The sequence below is a fragment of the Panicum virgatum genome, chromosome 9K, assembly GCF_016808335.1.
Source record: "Panicum virgatum strain AP13 chromosome 9K, P.virgatum_v5, whole genome shotgun sequence".
NCBI lineage: Eukaryota > Viridiplantae > Streptophyta > Magnoliopsida > Poales > Poaceae > Panicum > Panicum virgatum.
In genome coordinates, this window is record NC_053144.1 from 13,141,298 (window position 1) to 13,165,873 (window position 24,576).

General features: G+C 51.1%; 4 protein-coding genes across 4 annotated transcripts; 2 read left to right on the plus strand and 2 right to left on the minus strand.

Moving 5' to 3' along the window:
- Positions 1–207: 207 nt before the first annotated feature.
- LOC120647721 lies at positions 208–1,495 on the plus strand. Its single transcript, XM_039924578.1, has 2 exons — positions 208–1,036; positions 1,479–1,495. Exons 1-2 carry the CDS (start codon positions 208–210, stop codon positions 1,493–1,495), a joined length of 846 nt encoding a protein of 281 aa, XP_039780512.1.
- Positions 1,496–12,094: 10,599 nt separating this feature from the next.
- On the plus strand, positions 12,095–14,304 carry LOC120650160 (globulin-1 S allele-like). The gene is made up of 4 exons (XM_039927183.1): positions 12,095–12,675; positions 12,757–12,932; positions 13,044–13,409; positions 13,514–14,304. Exons 1-4 carry the CDS (start codon positions 12,159–12,161, stop codon positions 14,138–14,140), a joined length of 1,686 nt encoding a protein of 561 aa, XP_039783117.1. The 5' UTR covers positions 12,095–12,158; the 3' UTR covers positions 14,141–14,304.
- A 1,164-nt stretch (positions 14,305–15,468) lies between these two features.
- LOC120647722 (putative cyclin-dependent kinase F-2) lies at positions 15,469–16,548 on the minus strand. Its single transcript, XM_039924579.1, has one exon. It carries the CDS (start codon positions 16,546–16,548, stop codon positions 15,469–15,471), a length of 1,080 nt encoding a protein of 359 aa, XP_039780513.1.
- Positions 16,549–18,583: 2,035 nt separating this feature from the next.
- Positions 18,584–23,809, minus strand: LOC120650162 (type IV inositol polyphosphate 5-phosphatase 7-like). The gene is made up of 14 exons (XM_039927184.1): positions 22,910–23,809; positions 22,722–22,809; positions 22,342–22,407; positions 22,106–22,193; positions 21,902–22,006; positions 21,315–21,788; positions 20,996–21,131; positions 20,647–20,840; positions 20,413–20,521; positions 20,171–20,319; positions 19,765–20,020; positions 19,172–19,270; positions 18,981–19,015; positions 18,584–18,889 (listed from the first exon to the last, which is right to left on the minus strand). Exons 1-11 carry the CDS (start codon positions 22,937–22,939, stop codon positions 19,792–19,794), a joined length of 1,668 nt encoding a protein of 555 aa, XP_039783118.1. The 5' UTR covers positions 22,940–23,809; the 3' UTR covers positions 18,584–18,889; positions 18,981–19,015; positions 19,172–19,270; positions 19,765–19,791.
- Between the last annotated feature and the right edge of the window lie 767 nt (positions 23,810–24,576).

Here is a 24,576-nt window from a genome sequence, read left to right on the forward strand (position 1 = left end):
CGGCACCACAGCAATTTCTTGGCCTCGCCCCTACCCTACCAAAAGCCGATTTTGCGCCATCTCGCCCGCCGGCCAGGCGGCCACCGATTGCCCTGTCTCAAGGTTAGGGATCGGAATTCGGCTATACCCCCAACGAAGATTTATCTCCGCCCCAACGAAGATTTTTCCCCTACTAAATTAAGGGGATTCTTGGCAGATCAGATCAAGATGTCCCCCTGGGCCTCATCTCTGCCGGGTGACTTGATTCGCCTGGTAGCTTCGCGCTTACTGGCCGGCGACCTTCTTGACTACGTCCGCTTCCGCGCCGTCTGCGCCCCGTGGCGATCCAGCACCGCCTCCCCGCGCGGCCGCGGGGTCGTCGAACCACGCTTCCACCCGCGCCGTTGGGCGCTGCTGCCCGAAGGCCACGGCCTCTACCCCGGCCACCCCAAGCTGCACGGCTACGTCCGCTTCTTCAACCTCGACACGGGAGCCTTCGTCCGCGTCTTCATCCCGCTGTTCGACGACCACTGCGTCCTCGACTCCTACCAAGGCCTCCTCGTCCTGCAGCGGGACAGCGACACCGCCATCCGCCTGCTCCACCCTTTCACCGGCGACCTTGTTGACCTGCCACCACTCTCGACTCTCCTCCCGCAGATGCACCAAGACCTCCGTGGATTACCTGCGCGACGGAAGCTTCCATACCTCAGATACGTCTCTACTGCCGCTACCTTCGCCGATGGTGCCGTCACCGTCCTGCTTGCATTCTGTGACCTACATCGTGTGGCCGTCGCAACCTCACACGACCACCAATGGACTAAGTCCACCTGGTACTATGAAATAAATCATCCGCCCTTCTCGCACCAGGGCAAGTTTTACGGGGTCCATAGGCTTGGTGCTGACCGTTCATCACCAAAGATTTTCCAGATAGACACACCCCTTCCGGGTCAAGTGCTGCAACCCCCCAAGGTGATCGCCACAACTAGTATAGATAAACTACGTGGACCCATCTACTTCGTTGAGTGCGACTCAGAGGTCCTGGTGATTGGTTATGCTGGTAATCTTTTTTCCAAAATGCCAGTCTACAAGCTCGCAGATCTTGTCATGGAAAGGCATATCCCCGTGACAAGCATAGGAGACAAGACCATTTTCTTACAGACTAGGACCCTTAGTGTCTCAGCCAAGGCATTGCCAACCGTTGTAGGTGACACCATCATATGCTTCCAGCCAATAGAATATTATCTTGCGCAGTATCACCTTAGCAGCAGCTCCTGGTCGCCAGCCATGGACCAATGCAGCTTACGTGGCACGGAACCGGGTCCAAGCAGCCTCATCCAGCACATATATACCTGTTGCAGTTGGAAGCACCGGTACTAGTTACTCTCTGCTTTGTTTGTCCTGCAGATTTTTTTTTTTGGATATAGGGATATTGTAATTTTATTTCTATGCAACTGAGTTATTAGCTGATTCACCTATGCTGATTATATGCTTTATTTCAGGAATAAAGGACTGCTGATTCATGGGGGGAAATACGGTGGTGTATGGCTTCGGTGGCCGGTCAACGGGAAGCACCGTCAAGGGGTTAGTCTCCTGTACACTGTTTATACTAGTACAATAATAATAAATGCTTTCATGTACGGACTTATATATGTTCTTTTTCCCAAATGTGTTCTTTTATTCTTAGTTGAAAGCTGACATGCCAATATTTGCAGTGCAACTTGTTTTAGTTTGAGCTGTTTCGTTTTTATCCTCACTTCTCTTACGACAAAATGGAATCAAATAAGCTGCTACATATAGCCATAGGGTTTATTTGCATATTGCTAACTGTTCATGCATGGTGCTTTCTACAAGTCGGAAACAAATTTTTTTTTCTTAGAGAAGTCCCCCTGGAATCTAACAACTCTAGATGTTGTTCAAGCAAGCAAGAATATCCAAGCATTTTGCAATGTTGTACATTGATCGTCTGGTAGTTGCTTCGTGGGCTCACTTTAGATTTTGACGATGGAGTACATGGAGAGATAAGTGAGAGAAATTAGAGGCCAATGTTTTCTTAAGCGAATTTTCAGGGCTATATAAAGCAGCAACGATGGATGCACCTTGCCCTTGCAGCGTTATAACGTATCTTTGTGAGAGGCGGCATGGCTTGTTTCGTCATATGCATGGTTCTGTAATCTATATAGCTCATGGATCCGATGCTCATTTGCTTTTGTACTTTTTTCTTTGCAGGCATGAATAATTAACCCTCGCACTGCAGAGTTGGAGCCCCCATATTACAATTATGAAGCATCAAATAGATTATTTCTACCTTTTGTAGCAAAACGTGTTCTTTCGCGTTGGATCCCTAAAGCCAATCATGCCTAAAAAAGAGTAAAGCATATCATGATTATGCACGTATGTGCGATGTAATCGAAGATCCTTATTCAGGCGCAAGTTTGTGCCTCGTGGTTACAGCGCTATTTGACTTTTCTAATAATCGATTGTCTGACAAGCAAATTTTTTTTGAGAAACAGCTGACTAGAGAATTCATTGTCTGAATAAGCTAGATGTTTTATAATTTTGAATTACCATTGTCAGTGTTATTTGCCTGTGATAGTTTAGTGGGGAGAATTCACCATGGATGGTTTATTTTGTTTGCTGCACTTTTTAAATAAGAGACGTATCATATTGCACCCCGTATGTGATGTATCCACGTGCTGGTGCATCATACATGCAGCCAATATATCATTAAGAATACCATGTTTTCCATAATAATTTATTTATTGCTATAAAAAAATTTCATACCACACCTAGCAATGGCACGGGCACAGACCTATGAATGTATAAAAAAGTTAAAAACGGCACATTTAGAAGCGAAGCTGTAAAGGAAAGCCATGTGCCTGTGACTAATGGGAGCACTCGCCGATAAGAACAGGCCAAATCTCATCCAGCGCTTCTTTGGGGGTTGTGATGCCGAGGCCGACCGGAGGTTCCTTCTTCAACCTATTGGCTTCGCTGCTGTTCCATTCGCTCTTGTCGGCTGACGCGTCCCAAAGTCGGAGAGCGCAGGAGATGTCGTTCCAGTTCACCACCAGCTGGGCTCCACGCGCGCCGAGCGGGCCTTCATTCCCGCTAGCCCAGTACCCGCTTACAATTTGCCTGATGAAAGGGAACCGCTGGGCTTCCATGAACGCCACGATCAGCGTGGCTATGGCTCTCTTGATCAGGTGGACAGGCGTCGTGAGCGGATTGAAGTCGCTCACGACATCTGCTGCATCTAGGACGGCCTCTGGGCCTACTACTAAATCCACTAGATACTCCCAGCCTTGGCGCGTCTCCTCCTCATTGCCCAAGAGGAATCGGTAGCTGCTTCTGAAGCCTAAAACTGTCGAACCCGGAACTACGTAGTCCCCCGGCAGATCTGGTGCGAAGGAGAAGCAGTCTGTAATGAATATGGCACCATTTATGTCATTTCGAGTAATTTTGGTAATCGAATGACAACACAACACTTGGACTAATATGATTTTTAAGATGATCATTCTCAGACTTTTAGGTTCAAGTGATGACAAAGAGAAAGAGAAAATAGGCGTAGTAAGGCCCGAAGGGCAGCCCCTACGGGGGTTCCGCTACCCGGTTAGCGGACGGGAGTCGAGGGGGAGCCGCCCCTCGCGGGTCTCAGGGCAGCGCCCTGAAAGCTCTTCGGATCAGGAGCACCGGAAGAACCGACGCCAAGGGCATCGGTGCATCCGACGCTTGTCGGAAGAACCGGCGCTATGAAGTTTGGTGCAGAAGGGAATCGAAGCCAAGTCAGCCTATAGGCACCGGTTGAACCGACGGGTCAAAAAGGGCATCGGTGCATTGGGTGTCCTATGTTCCAGAGACGATGCAAGTCGCACAAGAGACAAGTCTTCAGCACCGGTTGAACCGGTGAGGCATCGGTGCATACCATCGGTGCAATGACGCCAGCGCCCAGGAGAAGATTCTTAAGCACCGGATGAACCGGTGATGCATCGGTACAAAGCATCGGTTCAACCGGTGCTCTCTGCGTCAGCTGTCAGGACTTCAACGGCTACTTCGGGCTATGAGTGACCGGATGAACCGACGCTACCCCGCCAAGAGGCATCGGTTCCGGTGATACACAGAATTTCAGCTGACCGTTGGAACAACGGCTACAAGACTTGGTGGCCTATATATATGCCTCACCCCGGCCATTTGAAGATTGCTGGAGTCCCAAGACACCTCATACACATCCAAGAACATCTCCAAGCCATACAAGAGCTCATAGATCATATCCTTAGGTTATAGCACTAGCTTTGTAAAGTGTGAGTGCTAGATTAGCTCTTAGTGAGTGTGATTGCAAGGCCTTGAGCCTTTGTGCTGTGGTTCTCTAGTGAACCAAAACAAGAGCTTGGTGCGCCGGCACCTTGGAGCGTGAAGCTCGCCGGCAACGTCATCGACCCTCCGACTTGGTGTGGAGCAGCGACGGCACTTTGTGCGGGGGACGTGGAGACCCCCATCCTTTGTGGAGAAGCTCCTTAGTGGAACCCGGGGCCAAGGTGACCGTGATTGTGTTCACGGAAGAGACTTGGTGGCCGAGTAGCAATACTCTTAGTGAGTGCTACAACAACGTGGATGTAGATGTGCCTTTGTGGCTAACCGAACCACGGGATAAACACCCGCGTCAAGAGTTTGCTATCTCCTATCCCTCTCTTTAAGCTTCCGTATTTCATAATAGCAATTTGTGTGCCTTTACTTTCATAGAATAGTTTCTTGATAGGAAAGGCTATAGGTTGCTAAACTCTTTTGGGATAGGGTTTTCACACTACAACAACCTAGTTGCACATCTAGATAGCATGTTTTAGTTTAAGTTTTGTGCAAACTAGTTGGAGCCATAGGTCTAAGTTTTTATTAGTGCTTAATTCACCCCCTCCCCCTCTTAGACTAGAGCACCCGATCACTTTCACAGTCACCAGCGCCATTTGTAAAAGCCGACAAATACAAATTATCGCTTCTAAATGCCAAGTTGGTGCTCTTAGTTCCCCTCCCCATCAGGAGGGGTATGAACCAGCGAGGAGGCTTTGCCTTCCTGTTTTGATCCACCAGCTTCGGGTTCGGGATGTCGACCAAGTCAAGCGGATCCTTGTCGCGGTTGTCGTATATCCAAGTCTTCATCGTGCTGTGCACGTGCATGTACACCTGACGGCGTTCTAGACGGAAACTTGCGACGGAGGAGGGCTCGTTCCAACTGCATGCATGTGCAGCAAGAAAAAAAAGACACAAGCAACAATTAAGTTAACAACAATAAAGTACTCCCTTTCAAATTAAATTAACTAATAGCAAATCTCAGACAATTTATATATAGCGACCAGGAGAAAGACCAAGTTACCCTTTATCAAATAGTTCTACCGTTATTATTATTATTATTATTATTATTATTATTATTATTATTATTATTATTATTATTATCATCATCATCATCATCATCATCATCATCTAATACTACTAGAGTGACCATTGGTTGAGTGGAGAGCAAATTAAATGCGGTTGCACCTTGTAGAACAAAAAACATGTCATTTCAGAACGGAAGGAGTCAATCCTATCAAAGACACAGAAAACACAATCGCAAAGAACATAATGATGACTCACTCGTCTTGTCCTGCTCCTGCTCCTGCTCCTGCTCCTATGCTGACTATCAAGAACACAATAGCCAACGCAGCTTTGGAATTAATTGTGTACATTGTGTAGTAGTACTGCTGTCTCTCCAATCTCGACGGTGGAGTACGAGCAAACGCTGCAGCAGCAGGGGCCGACCTTATATCCAAGCAGCCCTCGCGTAAATACAAAGAGTGTGCCCTCTATATTAAAGAACTAACGCGCCTAACAAAGATCTACCTAAACAGCAACAACTATATACTGCCCAGTGAGGTTTGCTTTGCATGTCAGGGGAGTAAGTTAGAATTGGTTGTGTTTTTGTTTGTTTTATCATCATATCAGAGGCAGGCCCAAGATTGGAAGAGTGGGTATTCAAAAATGTAAACTCTACAAAAAATTAACTGGTTTAACATTATTTTTTGACAAATATGGTCTTGATTACCATTGTTGATTAGTAGAAATAATGGGTATTCAATGAATACCCTTGAATAACCCCTGGGCCCGCCCCTAATCATATCATTGGTCGACTTCCACACGTACGGCAATAAAGAAAGCAATTGGGGAATATGGCAACTTGGCAACGCATGACATATGCTCATTGTCAGAATTTGACAATAGCTCACTAGTACACAGACGACTGGCAGGTGACATCATTTAGGCCCTGTTTGGGGAGCTCGAGCTTCTCCAAAAGCTCTACTTGGAAAAGCTCCACCGGCTAGTTCAAAAAACTATTTTTTAGAAAAGCTAGAGAGGTCTGTTTGGGGGAGCTTCTTGACGTCTCCTCCCTCCTTCCTTGCCCGCCGGCCTCCGCCACCATCGCAGTGCTCGCCCTCCTCCGCCGCCCTACTCGCCTCCCGGCGGCCGCACCGGACCTGCCGCCACGCCGACCTCGCCGGGCCCGGCTGGCCGCGCCGCGCCCCACCGCACCCCGCCCAGCCGCGCGCGGGCGCTGCAGCCCCTGCACCGAGCCCCCTCCGCACCCCGGCGAGGCCCGCCGAGCCCCTCCGCACCCCACCGAGCCCCGAGCCGGCCCCTGCGCCGCCGCGCGCTGGATCTGGGGGGCGGCGACCTCGAGGGAGGGGGAGAGAAGCCGCCGGATGCGTGCGAGTGGGAGAGAGCTCGGGGAGGCGGAGGTCGTGGAAGGAGGGAGCTTGAGGGGTTCCGGCCGACGGCCATCAGGGGAGGGAGCTCGGGGCAGCGCCGGCTGTTGAGGAAGGGAGCTCGGGGCGGTGTGGCCATCGGGGGAGCTCGGGGCGGAAGTAGGAGGTAGTCGAAATCGGTAAGCTAATTATTTGATTTGCAACGATACTTTGAATCACGACCCGCTATTCTGGGAGTGGAATGATGGCTGGTGTTGGATGGTATGTCGCCTCCGGGTTCTCCGGGAGTTCGCCGTGAGGGACCCTTCACCCGGGTTTTGGCAGGCATGATTCAGACGTCAGGGTGATGATGGGAACAGTTGACGTGTGTGGTCCGACGGGGCTTACATATGTCGTATTGGTTGGGTCCACCTTGCAAGGTTAAATCAGATCGATTCGACTCGCGGATATGAGAGCCTTGGTCAATATGTTACATCGTAGTAAAGAAGTGGAATGAGAACGGAATGTAAATGTTTGGTTTGTGTGTTACTGAAAGGTAATCTGATCACCATGTGTGCTCTAGATATGTAAGCGAATTTAGGTAATACTCGTTATACTAAATGAAGCTAAAATATTGAAAGTAAGAACTCACTGCTAGCAGCCTTTCAGCAAAAGAACTCCAGGACCAAAAAGCTTTGCATGTCTAGGTAACGGGCTAAGTATACCCGAGTCGGGTAAGCCTTGCTGAGTATTAGTATACTCAGGGTTGTTGTTGTAACTCTTTTGAGCAGGTTGTGTCCCCGTTGACTTCGAGGAGGTCTGTGCGTCCTGGATTGGACAACCGCTTCCTCCTGGGTGGACCGTCGAGTGGGTCCCGTCTTCTCCATGAAGTTCGGGCCAATTGGCAGCACATCGTGGGTAAGATGTGAGGCCCACTTTTATCGTCGTTAGTAGTGCTTTATTGTATTTCAACTCTGGTTTAAACTTCCGCTGTGTGTTGAACTCTGTAGTTTGTATTCAAACTTTTATGTAAAACCATTCTTGTAAATTAATTTGAAAATATCGGTATGCTTGTATCACCTATGCTCGTCTTCGTGCGAGTCTTCTAGTGCAATTGTGATCCTGGAGTACAGTAGTTTAATCGAGAATTACCCGACGGACTATCGGATTACACCGTTTTAAGTGCCTGGTAACTTGATTATTCATTAAGATGATAGTTAGCGCACTTGAGCCGATTTAATTTGGGCGGATCTGCTACAAAAGGTCTCCCATCGGCGGAGCATGATGCCGGTCGGCACCAGTTTCCTAGCGGCGGACACCCCGGCGTCGTCCACCATCGACGGCACAAAGTCGAGGACTCGGCGGCCACTTGCTTGAGCACTGCGGCAAGCCATGGCGAGCAAACGAGGAGATGAGAGCTAAGAAGGCAAGAAGGCGTGGTCGCCTATAGAGCTCCTCTCTCCCGTTATATACCTATGGGAGGAGGGATTAGACGCCAATGGGCGTGGCGGCGGTAACGCCTCGTCTTCTTTGGCGGGCCCAATCTCCCAGGATGGCGACGTGGGGAAACCAACCATCGCCAGGTGGCAGGCTGATTCTTGGCCCCACCACTAACCCAGATCCGTGGGTTCGTGGTGGGACCAGGGGCTACTGTCAGCGTAATAGGGAATGGGAGTACTCATAACTCTGGACAAAAGCTTGATTAGCGGATCCACGTTAGCTAATCCCGGGCCACGAAAGGAGACCGGGCCAGCCCAAAGGAGCCTGAAGTGTGGGCTGCCCTCCTCTAGACGGGGGGGGGGGCACTGCGCAGCGGCTGCAAGAGATCCTAGGAGGAGGGTTTCCTTCGAGTAAAAGGAAGCGGCTCGGTAAAAACTTTATACTGAGCCAGAGTTCCAAGGGTTCATTGCATCGCGCTATCCTCCCCCAGGCGTGGGGCCCGAGGGGGCGCGTCTTCCCCGTAAAAACATCATGATTACGGGAGAGTGATAAGCCATCGGCGGAGAAGTCGGCTTGGGCTGTCACGCCCCAGCCCGGCCGCACAAACCCTCGAGCCCTGACCCCAATGGTCTATACCCGTAAACCATCCCTGCGGCCGTCAGACTAACCAGTGAGATTAGGCTAAGTCCGGCCCATACCGGAACCTGTGGTCGTACTAAAGTAAGCTAGGTGAGATGTCAAAACAACTCGGTCCTTATGGTTCACCAGGGCAGCAACCATCCCTCAACATGTCAACTCGAGCCTACCACCACGGTAGCACTCACCTACCAGTCTACCACCACGGTAGCGCCGGCTCCAGCATACCCAGCTGCCCTAGCCTCAGCCAAATCCCTTCATATCCTAGTCTCAACTCTGGATATGCATAACTATTCATATGCATGTATGAGCACACTCAATCACTCAAGTACCGGTATATGTAATCGATCCTAAACCAGGGCTACAACTAAATGTCCTCACATGGATGCAACCGCTCACGTAGGGGTCGATGAAACTTGCCTTCGCTTACGTACACGTCGGCGGCGGCGGCTTCCTGCTCGCGGTATGGGTCTTCTGGCTCCGGCTCGCGGTACTGGCCTTCGTACTCCTTGGCAGGCTCCTCCTCGGTCACTCCGTGATCTATGGGCGAAAACAGCACAACCGGCAAACAAACACAAGCAAGCTATAAAATAAGCTCAAATGGAGATGAAAATAGGAGGAATAGATAGTATATGATTTGAGGAGAGTTTAGGAAAAAGAGTTACGTGAAAAGGAGTTGATATGAAGGAGATATTGAGTTTACAGTATTGGTTGGTATTTAATTCTAAAAATAGAATGATTTGGATTAAGTGCTCACGGCCTGGTGGGTGTTTTGGGCCTTTATTAGTATTGCGGAGTTAATGGTCGAGGAGCAGCCTGCCATCTCACCTTGGCGCGGAACAGCTCGAGGAAGAGGGTCAACTGTTGGAGCTTCGTCTCGTGAGTGAGCTGGGCTTGTGAGGAGTGGTTCAGCTAGCGGAGCGAAGAGGCTCGGTGTGCTTGGGCTGATGATGGGGCTCGTCACGGCCTCGCTCCTTTTATAGGCGAGGAGAGCAGCAGCGGCGTCGCGCAGGGACGGGCGACGGCGGGGCTGTGGCAGCTCGTCGTCAACGCGAACAGTGGCAGTGCTGAAGGCGCGAGCGTCGAGGCGGCAAAGCCGGCGAGGACGCTGCAATGGCGTGGGCGAGGTGGGGACGCGAAGGTGGGCGGCACGGCGTGGTGCCGACGGCAGTGCGCGGTCCCGTCGTGGGGCCGGCGTGTCGCGCGTGCGCGAGCGAGAGCGAGCGCGGGTGAGGACGGCAGGGAGGGGGCGTCGGCTTCTTTTATAAACGAGGTGAGACGATTCGCGCGGCGGAGAAAAAATCTCGGCTGGCACTGTGCGCGACGACCCCGATTTATGAAGAGGTGGGTGCCGCCATATTTGCATGACGGGTTATTTAATATTGTGAGCACTCTTGCCGGCTTCCAGGAAATGGAGTGAGTGCTACCATGACGGGTCATTTCAAGGTCAATGGTGTGGGTACTCTGTGGCTTCCAGGGGATGATGAAGTTATGGCGAAGGAGGTAGACGCTGTCATGATTGTCTGGGAATTATGGCGTGGTACGGTGACTCAAGAGGCTTTTATGGAAAGAGACGAGATGATTTTTGTCGTAAGTGCAAGCATGCGTATGCTGGTTACTGAAGGGAACGAATGTACTAACGCAAGGCAAGAGTATAAAATAGTTTGCCTAGTAGTTATGTAATACCTCATATAGCGTTAGTATTATTTTACGTTACTAGTTTAATTGCAAGATAAGTTTTATTTTAGTGATTGTTGGAAATTGAGGTGGCCCTAATATCCACTAAGTTGAGGATCTACCCCTATGACACACCAACTCACTTCAGAGTCGGTCAGCTTCTAGTTACTAAGTGTACTGGGTTCTTTTGACGGCAGAGCCGCCTTTTGCTTCCAGGAGGCAGAGCCTACCAACAGATGAAGTTGGCTTCCGGGTGACAGAGCCAACCTTTGATGAAGCACAGACTCTTTTGTGATCCCGGGTGACAGAGCCAACCTTCGATGGATCACAACTTATACACTAAGTACTTATGTTTAATCGGGAGACTAACACTTATAAAGACACTTACCTTATTGGAGCAACAAAGTTACAAAGGAACACACTTTTAAGTGGCTAGCCGAGCACTCACTCTTCTAGCCCTACCACAACTCCTCTATCTTGCTCATGGATGGATGCCATGGCAAGAAGGGGGGCTCTATTTATAAGTCAAGTGGAGCCATGGTATTAGGACAATTGTCCCCCTTCTAGAGAATTTCAAAATATTCTAACATTTTCAAAATTTTACTTATTACTAATTCTAGAGTACTCCATGAAAAATATCTCACTCTTGCTTAGTGGAGAATATTCTAGAGGGTTGCCTTGCATTTCTTTCAATAGTGATGAGAACTGGGATGTTACACCGCCGCCGCCCCGACCCCCTCCTCTAGAGCTGCCGCTCATGGAAGCCCTAGCAACCCAAACTATAAAGTCCGCCGCCACCTTCCACCACCTCGGCCATCGGCGACCTTGCCGAAGGCCACTCCTGATGAGGACATCACCAAGGTGGATATACACGAGCCATGCCTTTTGCCGAGTTGCAAGTCGTTATCAATTTGGACTCCGCATTTGGTTTGGATTCATCAGACTGCCCTCGACAAAATCGGCTACATCTCTCTCATACGATATCGAAATGATGTGTTAGAAAGCTAAGGACGATCAGGCCGCTGCCCCTCCCTTCCATGCAGCCTGCCGCTCCGACGCCCCTCCCCTCCGCTTGGACCGTTGCGCCGCTATTTGCCAAAAGCTCCATTGGAGAAGCTTCTCCAAACAAGGACCGCTAGCTTTTCTTAAAAGAATCACCAGCGGGATGTGCTTCTCCGGGAAGGTTTTTGGAACAGCTGCCGCTCCGGCTTAAGGCTACGTTGTTTTGTAGTGGTTTAGTTTCGCAGTTGGTCACCTTTTGTAAACTTGATCTCTCACGTCCTCTATAAACAGGGTAACCTTTTTTTGTAAAAAAAAAGTAAAAACAGATCAATTGCCGGGCGGCCTATCGTCCAGATTCAACGTACCAGGAAGGTAGCGGAGGTGCCATGCCATGGTGTGCGACATGCTTCCGCGGTAGCCCAGCGGAGTCCCAAGAAGACGACAAGCTCTGCGCCGCGGCGGCCACACCCTGCTGGCGTGCACCGAGCCGGAGCCCCGGATAAGCACGCGCAGGCGACGGCGGCGACCCGTGGCGACCCGGGTGCCCCCTGCCACGCCGCCTCCCTCCACGTAGCCGCGGCCCCTCGCCACGTACCACGGCGCCCGGCCGGTATAAATAAGCACCAGCTCCGCCCCTGCATCTCCAGGCCAAGCAGCCAAGCACCGAACGAAGCAAAGCACACGACACGAGATCGCCGCTGCCACTCCTCCACCGCAATGGCGACCGCCAGAGCCAGGACGGCTCCTTTCCTCCTCGTCCTCCTCGCCACCCTCCTCTGCGCCGCCGCCGTCGCCGCGTCGTCCTGGGACGACGACCGCGAGCCCTCGCGCTGCGTGCGGCGGTGCGAGGACTGGCCCCGGCACCAGCGCGCCCGGTGCGTGCAGGAGTGCCGCCGGGAGGAGCAGGAGCGGGAGCGGGAGCGGGAGCGGGAGCGGGGCGGGCACGAGCTCGGCCGCCGCCGCGGCGAGGGGTCCGGTGACGAGCGCGAGAGCGAGGGCGAGGGCGAGCAGGAGCAGGAGCGGAGCCGGCGGCCGTACGTGTTCGGCCGGCGCAGCTTCCGGCGCGTCGTCCGGAGCGAGCAGGGGTCCGTGAGGGCGCTCCGGCCGTTCCACGAGGCGTCCAAGCTCCTCCGCGGCATCCGCGACTACCGCGTCGCGGTGCTGGAGGCCAACCCGCGCTCCTTCATCGTGCCCAGCCACACCGACGCGCACTGCATCGGCTACGTCGCCCAAGGTAACATTATTGTCACCTGCGTGCGTCTGCGCTCCTGCTTCGCTGACGCATGCGATGTGTAATTTGGCTGGCCTGCTGTAGGCGAGGGAGTGGTGGCGACGATCGAGAACGGCGAGCGGCGGTCGTACACCGTCAAGGAAGGCGACGTCTTCGTGGCGCCGGCCGGGGCGGTCACCTACCTGGCCAACACCGACGGCCGGAGGAAGCTCGTCATCGCCAAGATCCTCCACACCATCTCCGTGCCTGGCAAGTTCCAGGTAACTAATTAAGCTAAGCTCTAGAGAGGCACCGCTGATTGTTGGTCGTCACTGGTTGCATGAGACAAGTAGAGTGACGAGACGAGCACATGGTGGTCATATTATTGGCAGTTCTTCTTCGGCGCCGGCGGGAAGAACCCGGAGTCCATCCTCTCGAGCTTCAGCAAGAGCGTCCAGAGAGCCGCGTACAAGACCTCGAGCGAGCGGCTGGAGAGGCTGTTCGGGAAGCAGGACAAGGGGATCATCGTGCGCGCGTCGGAGGAGCAGGTCCGCGAGCTGCGCCGCCACGCCTCCGAGGGCGGCCACGCCCCGCACTGGCCGCTGCCGCCCTTCGGCGAGTCGCGCGGGCCCTACAGCCTCCTGGACCAGCGCCCCAGCATCGCCAACCGCCACGGCCAGCTCTACGAGGCCGACGCCCGCAGCTTCCGCGACCTCGCCGACCACGACGTCCGCGTCTCGCTCGCCAACATCTCCGCCGTGCGTCCCTAAAGCTTTTAATTTTGCTTTCGTTCTTGTCCACGATGGCGATCGATCACATCGATCTCACTTTTAAATTTTAATTGGTACTGTGCCGTGAACAGGGGTCCATGAGCGCGCCCTTCTACAACAGCCGCTCGATCAAGATCGCCTACGTGCTGGACGGCGAGGGCCACGTCGAGATCGTGTGCCCGCACCTGGCGCAGGGCGGCGGCGAGAGCGGCCGCCGTGGCGGCCGGAGCGAGCGCTGGAGCAGGCGCGGCGAGGAGGAATCATCCGAGGAGTCTGAGGAGGAGGAGGAAGCCGGGCAGGGGTACCGCACCATCCGGGCGCGGGTGTCGCGCGGCACGGCGTTCGTGGTGCCCGTGGGCCACCCGGTCGTGGAGGTCGCCTCCCGGGGCAGCAACCTCCAGATCGTCTGCTTCGAGGTCCAGGCCGACAAGAACGACAGGGTGTACCTGGCCGGCGCCAACAACGCGCTCAGGAAGCTCGACGGCGCGGCCAAGGAGCTGGCGTTCGCGGCGCCGGCGCGGGAGGTGGACGAGGTGCTCGACGCGCAGCGCGAGCAGGGCTTCCTCCCGGGCCCGGAGGAGAGCGAGCGGGAGGAGGAGCGCCAAGGGCGCCGCGGCCGCCAGGAGCGCGAGCGGGAGGAAGAAGAAGGGCGCCGCGGCCGCGGGCGCCGCGAGGAGCTGGCGGAGACGTTCCTGAGGCTGGCGACCGGCGGGGTGTGAGAGGCGGACGTGCACGATGTGTATATCTGTACGTACGTAAGGTACGCGGAAGGCAGTAGAATAAGTGTGGCTCCGTACGTGGCCGTGTACAAATACTGTATGCTACTGAGGCGCGCGGTGATGTTCATAAATAAATAATAAATAAAAAAGCAGGTGTTCCGTAACCCCTTCAGCATTTTTGTTCTCGTTGCAGCGTCAAACACGGCATTCGGCTTGGGATTATGCGTGTATTATGCACAAAATGTTTCTCTTCTATAGGCGTTTATAGGATAGGGCGTGCCACGCTGAACGTTCATGTGCACGCCTTTTATCGACGTATGTGTAAATCAAATATTACAAAAGCCTCGATCAAGGGATACTCTACTCTCGCTTTCTGAGTTAAAAAAATTCGAAATCGGTCAAATTTAAATAATTTAAAATTTGAGTAAAATTTATATAAAATAATATTAAGATTTATGTTGAAAAATAAGTATCATGAGATTAATCTCATATAATATATTTTTATACTAAATCTATTTGAGAGATAAATGTTAGTAATTTTTATATAAATTTAGTTAAATTTAAAATTGTTTAACTTGTCAAGAACTTTTTTTTGTAACTGAGGGAGTAGGCAGTAATTCCTGAGGAACCGGTTTCTCTGCGGTAACTGTGGAGAAACTTAGAGCCGGGCCCACGTGTCTATGGCTGCAAGCATCCTGACAGTACAGATCTCGTTCCAACCTCACGCGGCCTCAGGTGGCAACGCTGTGCGGCTCCCTCATCCAAAAAAAAAAAAAGGAATTTTCCTCCAGTCCGCTACCCATGCTGCCATGCAGTGCTAGGTCACAAACCCAGGCGAGGAGCGCCAAACCAGGTTGATCTAACCCACCATTAATGTGTATGCGAAAACAAAATAATATTGGGTGCGCTCGCTTGTGCTTATTTTAGCTGCGGCTGTGGACGCCACCAGGCACCAGCAATAGCTACAGTAATCTTTGCTTGCTGGCTGCTGCAGCCGCAGCCGCAAAAACCTGAAGCGAGCATGCCCATTATTCATCCTTATCAAAATTTAGAGAAATCTCGGCAACTCTGAAGCGCCTATTCACGCGCTTAATCAAGTAGAACCCTAATTAGTTTGCTTGTTGATAAGGTGGGTGAGGTGCATGTAGCAAGACCAACCAAATTCATCCAAAAAGACAGAAGGATTCAATTCAAACAATGCACTTTATATCACAGTATTCACAGCAACATTATAGCTGTCACTACAAGCTCTGTTCTGAAAGAAGGACAGAGTGGTTTTACATACATGACATGCATACAAGACACAACGGTCGAAGGAAACCTCAAAATCATGGACACAAGACCCTTAGCCTCTTCACTCTCTTGGGCAACGCCGGTGCAACTTCCTCTCTCATTGGCAGCTCCAGCGCGTCGATCTTGGCGAACCATGGGTGCCTGAGCGCAGCGGCCGCCGTGAGCCACTTCTCCGGGTTGCACGTGAGGAGCCCGTTCAGGACCTCGAACCCTTCCTCCGACAGCTTCGTCTCCGGGAAGTGCTCGCGCAGTCGGTTGCGCCGCGGCACGCTGCTGTCCAGTTCCGGCATCCGCCCGGCGGCGAACGCCGTGGACGAGAACCACGGCCACGTCGTGTCATCTGGCACGCCGAGCACGTCGAAGATGGCGCGGAGCTGGCCTTCCTCGGTGTCGTCGTCGAGGCCCTGAAACGGGCTCCACCCGTTGACGAGCTCCGCCATGACGCAGCCGAGCGACCAGGCGTCGACGCGCTCGTCGTAGTCGGGCTTCTCCAGCAGCATCTCGGGCGCCATGTAGCCCAGCGTGCCGGCCTGCTCGTGCGGCGGCGGCTCGTCCATGGACATGGCGAGCCCGAAGTCGCAGATCTTGACGACGCTGCCGCCGCTGACGAGGATGTTGGAGGGCTTGATGTCCCGGTGGATGACGCGGCGCTCATGCATCTTCGTGGCGCCGCTGAGCAGCTGCCACATGGCGGCGCGCACCGTGGCCTCGGGCAGCGGCGGGCTAGCGCTGCCCCCGCTGGTGGGGCGCTGGCTGAGGAGGTCGTCGAGGCTGGGGCCCACGAACTCCATGACGAGGCAGATGGCCATGGTGGCCGGGTTGCGGGCGAGGCCGCGGAAGCCGGCGACGAAGGGGTTGTCGCGGCCGCCGGCCTCGAGGAGCTGCGCCTCCCGCAGCAGCGTGGCGTGGCCGCCGAGGGCCGCGCCGAGGCGCTTGATGGCGACGGGCCGGCCGGTGGCGCGGTGGCGCGCCTTGACCACGGCGCCGAAGGCCCCCTCGCCGAGGCGGCAGGTCTCCTCGTAGTCCTCCGTGGTGCCCATGGCGACGCGCGTCCTCTTGCGGGTCGGCCGCCCGGCGGCGGCGGCGGCGGCGGCCTCTACTACGCACGCGGCCATCGTCGCGAGTTGAGCGGATTCGATTTCGATCGGCGGAGTGCTTGCTAGGGAGTATTTGACAGGGGGGCGATGGCGCGCGAGATGGGGGAGAGGCGGCCGGAAGATGGCGGTGATGACGACGCGAGCCATGCGTTGCGACCTCGGCGGCGGCTATATACGTACGGCGGGAGGATCGGAGTGAGTCCGACTCTGGCGACGGTGCCTTTGCAGACCTGGGGAGGAATCCGACTCGGTATGACCGCCGCATGGCGTCGTCGGTCTCTCCTCTCCTCCTGCGAAGCGGCAGCAGCAACCAACCGCGTACGCGCGAAGCTAACCGCTCGCTGCGCGCACGTGCGACGTGCGGATCCTTCTTGTTCGTTGCTCTGTTCCTCCGCTTGCGGCTCGTCGGAGTCGGAGTCGGAAGCAGCAGAAACGAGTGCTTGGGCTTCGCTGGGAGGGCTTTGCGCGAAACGACGACGGCAAAAGCCCGTGTCGGGCCTTGATAGGGCCCAGGAACCCTAGCCGCCGCTTATTCCGGCCTGCAGGAAGGTCGCGGAGCGACGCCGAGTTGGGCCGGGCTGTGCCGACCAAGAACGGAGCTAAGAGTCAGCCCACGCCGGCACGAGGCTACGCATTCTCTGGCCTCTGGGCGCCGCCGCCGCCGCCGCCGCCTCTCTCTCGACGGCGGAGGCGCGGAGCGGCAGGAGGAGACGACGCGACGAGCCGCTGCGTGCGGGCCGGGCCGGGCGAGCTGCGGCGCTCTCCAGGCCGCGGGCAGGTACGTTCCAGCACGAAGATCCAGCCCGGCACCTCGTCTGCAAAGAGCGTAAATTGTACGGAGTACTCCATTGTTTGCTAGCCCACTGCCGTCAGTGGCTCAACACGGTGGGAATTTTTTTTTATCACTACTCGTACAAAGATCCAAGTTTGCAACAAGAACATAGGTTACACACAATTCTGAACTCTTGCCTTTGTTGATGCTAACATTGAGCAGGCAAGTTCCTACAAAGATCCAAGTTCGCACGTTGTACGGCATGGCCTGCTCCCTGTTAAGCATTCGCCTTGCCCTAGTTCGTGCTCACAAGCAGCAGCGACTAGTACTGTTTGCGAGATCAGCCTAGGGCTTGTACGCCGTCGAAGAAAAAAAGTGAGGCCCAATAAGTCATTTAGTTATAAGTTAGGTGATTTATAACTAGTGATTTATAAGTCAAGAGTGTTTGGTTGTTAAGAGACTTAAAAAGTGTGGGCTCCACACGAAAAATGGGACTTATAAATTTTAAGTTGGGATGGAACTGCTTAAAATTATAAGTTGAGGGGACTTATAAATTAGGGTTATTTGACAAATTAAATTACTTTTTTATTTTTAGCTTATAAGTATGTGATTTATTTAAAACCAAACAGGATCTGAATAAAACAAAAAAAAATGCAGGTAGGGTGGTCCTCCCTTGCAGCTGCAGCCGGGACTGAGACTGAGATGCTGCTAGTCAGGGATCGCTCACTTTGGGGCCGCTTCGAAGTTCGGACCGGGCCAGCGTCTATCTATCCTTTTGAGACGGCGAGGAAAGCAAAGGCCGCCGGCGTGGTGCTGCAACCACAAGTACTAGACCACTAGTACTACAGGGACACAGGCCTGTCTGTCCGGCATGGCATCGCCATCGCCATCGCCCATCGGCATGCACCCCCTGCCCTGAATCCTGATGAGTACTCCTGCCCCTCCATCTCTGAACCTGAACCGCGTCCCCCCTTTGGCCTTTGGGGCCCCGCTGCTTTCGTGTCCCCTGGCCCGCCCACACTGCCTCCTGCTTTACCCATATTTCATTCCTTGCGAGGGAAAAGAAATGCAGCAAAGCAAGGCCTATGGGCTATGGCAGCTCGCAGCGCCAGCACAATGGCAGCAGCTCCTGCATCCTCAGAGCCTTCAGCCTTGCTTTGTGCGCAAGCATGCAGAGCGGCAATGCCGTGCATGCTGTTTCAGGTGATCATTTCGTTCCCAGCATGTGTCAAGTTGCATATTCTACGATGGGCGTGGAAGAAAGAAAGTTACCAGGAGCAGTTTGCTGTACAAGCCATCATTTCATTTCGACTAAAAAAATAATTCTTGTTACATCAGGAGACCAGAAAGCCAAAACAAACAAAAAGGAGAAACCAGCAGGCCTCCTTCCGAGCTCGAACGGCGCTGGGGGGGAGGAGAAAAGGAAAAAAAGGAAGAACTGTGTCATGAAGGGGGTAGGTAATCCAAACGCGTCACGCTAATTACCTTCACAATGTTAGTCTTCAGCTTATCTTGGACACAAAAACACTCCTTTTTCATATAAATCGGGACTCGTGGACGGTTAGCTTCAAAACTGTGCAAATATTCCTGTTCATGTTTAAAAGGAGCTGCATTAGTCATACAGCTTGTTTAAATAAATCTCGCACGAATTTTCCTGACATGGTTTAGCAGATCATACCTAATCTTACAATCAGAAAGCCTCTCCTTGAGTATCTGCGTGTTAACAACAGAAGGAATTGGGGTGTCAATCGCAGCAATTTTTTCCAAACATCATTTGAGGAAACAAATCCTCTGCATATGCAGAAGCAGGCTCTAGACACGATGGGCACAGACACTCGAGACAAAAGGAATGGATAGTTCAGGAGTCACCTGTTAGCAACAAACATTCCAGCCGATGGAATCTTGGGAGGAATGAACGTCAGTCAGTCATCAGAAGGTGTGCTCTGCCACTCAGGTAACGAGGAAGGTCTGCAGCCAACACCCCATGGGGGGTATGATGAGTAGAAAGAATGCTTTCACATGGAATTCAGAGCATCAGTCAGGCCAACAAGCTTTAGGCCCTGTTTAGTTCCCACCCGTAAACGCAAAAAAAAGACGTAAACGCAAAATTTTGAGAAGGAATTTTGCTAATTTGAAGTACTAAATGAAGTCTATTTACAAAAATTTTACATGGATGGGCTGTAAATCACGAGACGAATCTAATGAACCTACTTAATCCATGATTTGCAACAGTGATGCTACAGTAACCATCCGCTAGTTATTGCTTAATCATGGATTAATTAGCATCATTAGATTCGTCTCGCGATTTACAACCCATCTGTGCAAAAAGTTTTGTAAATAGACTTCATTTAGTACTTCAAATTGGTAAGATTCCTTCGAAAAAAAAAATTTGTTTACATGTAAAGAGAACTAAACAGGGCCTTAAACAATGTGATGCTGCCAGGTCCATAGAATATACAAACCTTGGCTGCCTCCATCGAGATGCACAATCAGTAAAAGTTTATATCCATGTAACTGCGTGGATAAGTTGGGTATCGTAGTTCGTCTACTCCCAGGAGAGAAGCAGAACGTGTAATGCCACTGAACTGAGATTGGCTCGGAATCTGAACCTCTGCTGTGAAAATGCTGTACACAGGTCTGTGATCCGAGAACCGAGACTCGCCACGCACGTAACACAGTTGGTTTAGACCTCGTCCATACCATAGAATCCGGTCGCACCTTCGTAAGAGAATGAAAGGCTGTTATGAACACGACATATATGTATAAGGAGATGAATAATGCGTGCATAGCAGCTTCAATTTGATAACAGTAGACATCCTTTACACTGCTAAGTGCTAAGTCCAGTTGGTCCAGTTTAGTAAAATTTACCATGCCGGTGTTCTTTGCTTCTCATTTGGATGCATATCATCGCCCGCATATCTATCAGAGTTGTACGAGTATTTATATGTGGGAGGAAAGTAAATTCGCCCTTCTTTCCAGCCTGCAAAGACCCGACCAAATCTTTGCTCTATGCGAAGCTGTAACAGAAATTTCAAACGTAAGAAGCCAACCAAAGACATCTTCGTAACAAGATCCATAACTCTATTATAAGTTGCATGATAATAGCTAACCTGGTCCTTTTCCAATAACTGTTTCCAATTGTGCATCTCAACTAAAGCCTTCACTGAGCGGTAGGAAAGAGCTATCCGGTAATTCAGATCCCCAAGCCAAATAATACGACTGAAAAGAAATAAAATCGATAGAGTAAGATTGATGCTATCAAACTTGTTCATTGAATTTTAACTCTGAAGTGTCTAACTGATCTAAAAAAAGCAGAAAATGTGAAACATTAGTGAACTACTCACTCATGATCAAGAATTGTCTCAGGTGACTTCTCGTCACCTGCTCCATGAACATGTGGAAATCTGGTCTTCCTCAAAATTTCTACTACATCTGCATTTCGTCTAAGTTGATCACCATCCTTTTGGCCTGATGTTAAGTGAGTGCACACAAAGCAGAAGCTTGTCTGATGCAGAGACATACTGATTGATATCGATCCCTGAGTCAAAAAAGAAAAAAAAAGGAACGTGAGAAATAAGGAATGAGGATCAAAAAGAGGTTCAATAAAATGAATGCACACACTAAAGCTAAGGTCTTAAATAATAGTTGAAAATATTATGTTGTAACTGAAAAGAAAAGGATAATAATGGGTACCTTGTTTCCAAGATAGCCCATCAGGCCTCTACCAACACATGAAACCTTCAAGTTCTTCACATGCTCCCGTATATCACTCCGTACCCACACCATGAGAAAAATTCCAACCATTTGCTTGCTGGCAACTAAGCAATACCTGAGTTTTCATGGAGAATACTAATTTCAGATCAAGGGATTGTAATACTAATTTCAGTTCAGAGGATTGTAGCCATCAATAAAGGAATCCATAGCAGCAAATTGTCGCATACAATTCGTTTCATGACAGCAAATTAACTTTGAAACATGAGCTATATAGAATGGTAAGGGTTGAGAAACTTACCTAGAATCAGTGCATAGTGGAGCACCATATCCACATGGCATTGGTGGGAAGAATATACCACTAGGGGATTCCTCGTCAATATTCTCATCATCAGATGACCCACCACATCTCATACTAGTGTCAACGTCACTTGGCCTGCTCCCGAAGCTAATCCGGTCACAAACACTGAAACGACAGTCCACTAATGAGTGTGGATCCATCATGTCAATCCTTGAACTACGATTGAAGGACTGGAATGAACGTCGATGGAAGAATGATGAGTTCCTTTGTCTTCTTGATAATCGCTCAAAGTCCACATTGAGCTCCACAATAGGATCTGGAGCCGGTGAGGGGGTGTGGTAATTGTAGACACCGGAGCCTTGTTGATCAAGATTATTTAGAGTTTTCCTAACAAGGGAAACCCATTTCTTTGCTGGACCATTGTCTTCAGTCAATAGAACATTACCAGCATTCAAGGGAACAATTTCCTGAAACCTGGCATGACACCTTATGTTAGGTTCCTTTTCTATTAGAGCTGTTTTTAGATATGCTTCTTAGTTTAGAAAGATATAAGCTGATTAAGTAAATGCACAAGTCAAGCAATATACCCTATCACATATATATCAGCAGCAGGAGAAGTATGAAGCCAGTCCTCCAGATTCAAATGACTAGATGGCGACCTTCCGCCCACATTCCATGTAGCAACGAAGACCCTATGCACACAAGCGTATGTATTGTCATATCACAGGAATTTTCTTTAACCAATGATTAGTGGACTGATGAAGACTTACTAAAAGAAACAATCTATTTACCTGTAGTCCTGTGTGTTTGTGATGTAAGCACCGTCAAATCCATTTCCTAGTCTACCATCCCGATCTGCATTCCTCTTAGGCAACCTCTCTGTGTAGACATAAATTAAACTCAGTCACACTTATCACTTAACATAAAGCAGTCATGACATTTGTAGTTTTGCACGAAACAGAACATAAGGTTGTGAAAAAAAAAATGAAGATAACAAAGTTACTGTCAGGAGGCAAGCAAAATGTACCTGTCCTACTTTTCTTGGATTTGCAAGCATCTCTATCAGAGAAACTGGTCCTCCACTGCACTCCGACTGAAATCATCAGAAGGAAATTTAGCACGGAAACAGTAAAAGAAAGTTCTAGTTATTGGAGTCACAAAGATATTGTGTTTGCTTCTGCAACCTCAAGGGGGGAAATTCACTGAAGAGAACAGGAAACAAGAACCATGTTTATCCTCGTAGAATAACACAAATCCAATGTTGTTTGCATTAAAAAGGCAGAAATCTACTGCTGTAGAGAGAAATTTAAGCAGAGAAATCATGCAGGCAACTTGAGCTCACCAATTTATGAACAGAAGCAGATCATATAGTTAAAAAGGTGGTAGGGTGTTGCTAGATGAATGTACCTTCCTCGGCTGCATAATCCGAATGGAAGTCCTTCGCCTTTGTTTTGATGTTGAACCACTTCCTAACAAGGGTCCTGGACCAGGACAGCTTTATGCACACCAATCACAAGCAAAGCAAGATCAGGGACGAGCACAGAAACATCACAATGAGGAATGAACAGGATAGCTGCCAATATGTAAACACATACCTTGTTCTTGCTTGAATTGTCATCTCTCATTGTCTCAGTGCTTCCTCATGTAGCTAGCTCCAAGGGATGAGTCTCCCCCACTCCTCGAAGCCTCCAAACTTGGGCGCTTTTACTTCCTCTCAAACAGTACCCTCCGAACAGAATCAGGGGAGAACCGGATTCTGCTACCTAATTTCCCCCCTTTTTCGTGAAACGAAGTAGACCAGACTGGCCTTGCTTTTGTAAATCTATGGGCTATTTGGGAAGACTCCAAAATGCAATCTTTTCGGACAAGAATCGAACGCAAGAAACAAAGGGGAATAGGAAAAAATTGAGAGATCACACTGTGGGGAAAAGATGAAGAACAGACGCGGACCGAGCAGAAACCGCGGGATTGAGGAACGAAACCACGAGCGCAGATGCAGGAAAGCTCTTGCCAGCACCGCCAGCGAGGAAAGAAACCGAGCAAGGCCTCGATCAAATGCAGGGCTTTCGGAGAGTCCAAAACGGGCTCCTCCCTCACGAACCAAACCCGCAGCTCAGCTCAGCCCGGCAGATCAATGCCCGAAAGCAGCTAACCGCTGCTCCGGACCATAAAGAAACGCCCACAGAGGCAGAACAGCAGCGGGAGTAAATGGGCGCCCAGGAACACGGCGGAGGGAACGGAGGCGACCAGCGCTGCGCCGCCTCGAGCAATGCAAGGACGGACCGGGGCAGCGGCTCAGGCGCTCAGCGGATGGCGCGGCCGCGGATTTGAAGGCCCGGCCCGGGGTGGGAGATGGGGCGAGGCTGCGCGGACAGTGCAAGGACGGACGGACACGCTCTGCGCGCTCGCGCTGTTCGAGAAGGCGAGGCGAGGGGAGGGGGGAGCGAGTAGAGTAGGGGAGTGGGAGCGCAGCAGCCGCTGGCAGGAGGAGTGAGTACTGGGGACAGTGAGCTTTGGATGGAGCTGATAAATATGATGGAGGGAGAGGGAATAAAGCTAAGGCTATCTCCAACCATTCCCCCATCCAACTCCCCCCAAACGTACTATTTACTATATTTTACTATCTTCCTCTAAAAGATTCCTCCTCCTATAACTCCTTCTCTCCAACCATTCCCCCCATATCTATTCCCTCTATATACTATCACTCGTTAACTAACTATTTATTTATCATTTTTGAATTTAAAAAAAAATCATACAATATTTGTACTATCATAATACACATTATTATCATGTTACGAGGCTCAAACGAGATTAATATCATGAAGAAACAGTGTGATTAGAGATATAGGGGGAGTTTCAACTCTCCCCATATACAGAGGGAGCTGTGGGGGGAGCCGTTGGACCGCTCGCTCCCCCCAAGCCCCCCTACGTAGGGTGGGGGGCGCTTTACATGGCGCCGTTGGAGGAAGCCTAAGGGCATGTACAACCGTGCAGACAGGTGCCGTCTGTAACAGTCTAGAACACTGCACACAGACAACTATAAAGACAGTTTGTACAGTGGAGTGTCTGTGAGTCTGTCCATAAGTTATTTAATACAAATATGGACACACAACACAAGATGATCTAGTCTAAATTGGACCTTTGTATGCCTTTTTGTTGCATGTATGAAATAATATTTTGTGCACCAAATGAATTGAATTGCGCATGGTTCCTGTGTGGCTGTGTTGATGTTTCTATTCATATAATGGAACATAGTTTCTCT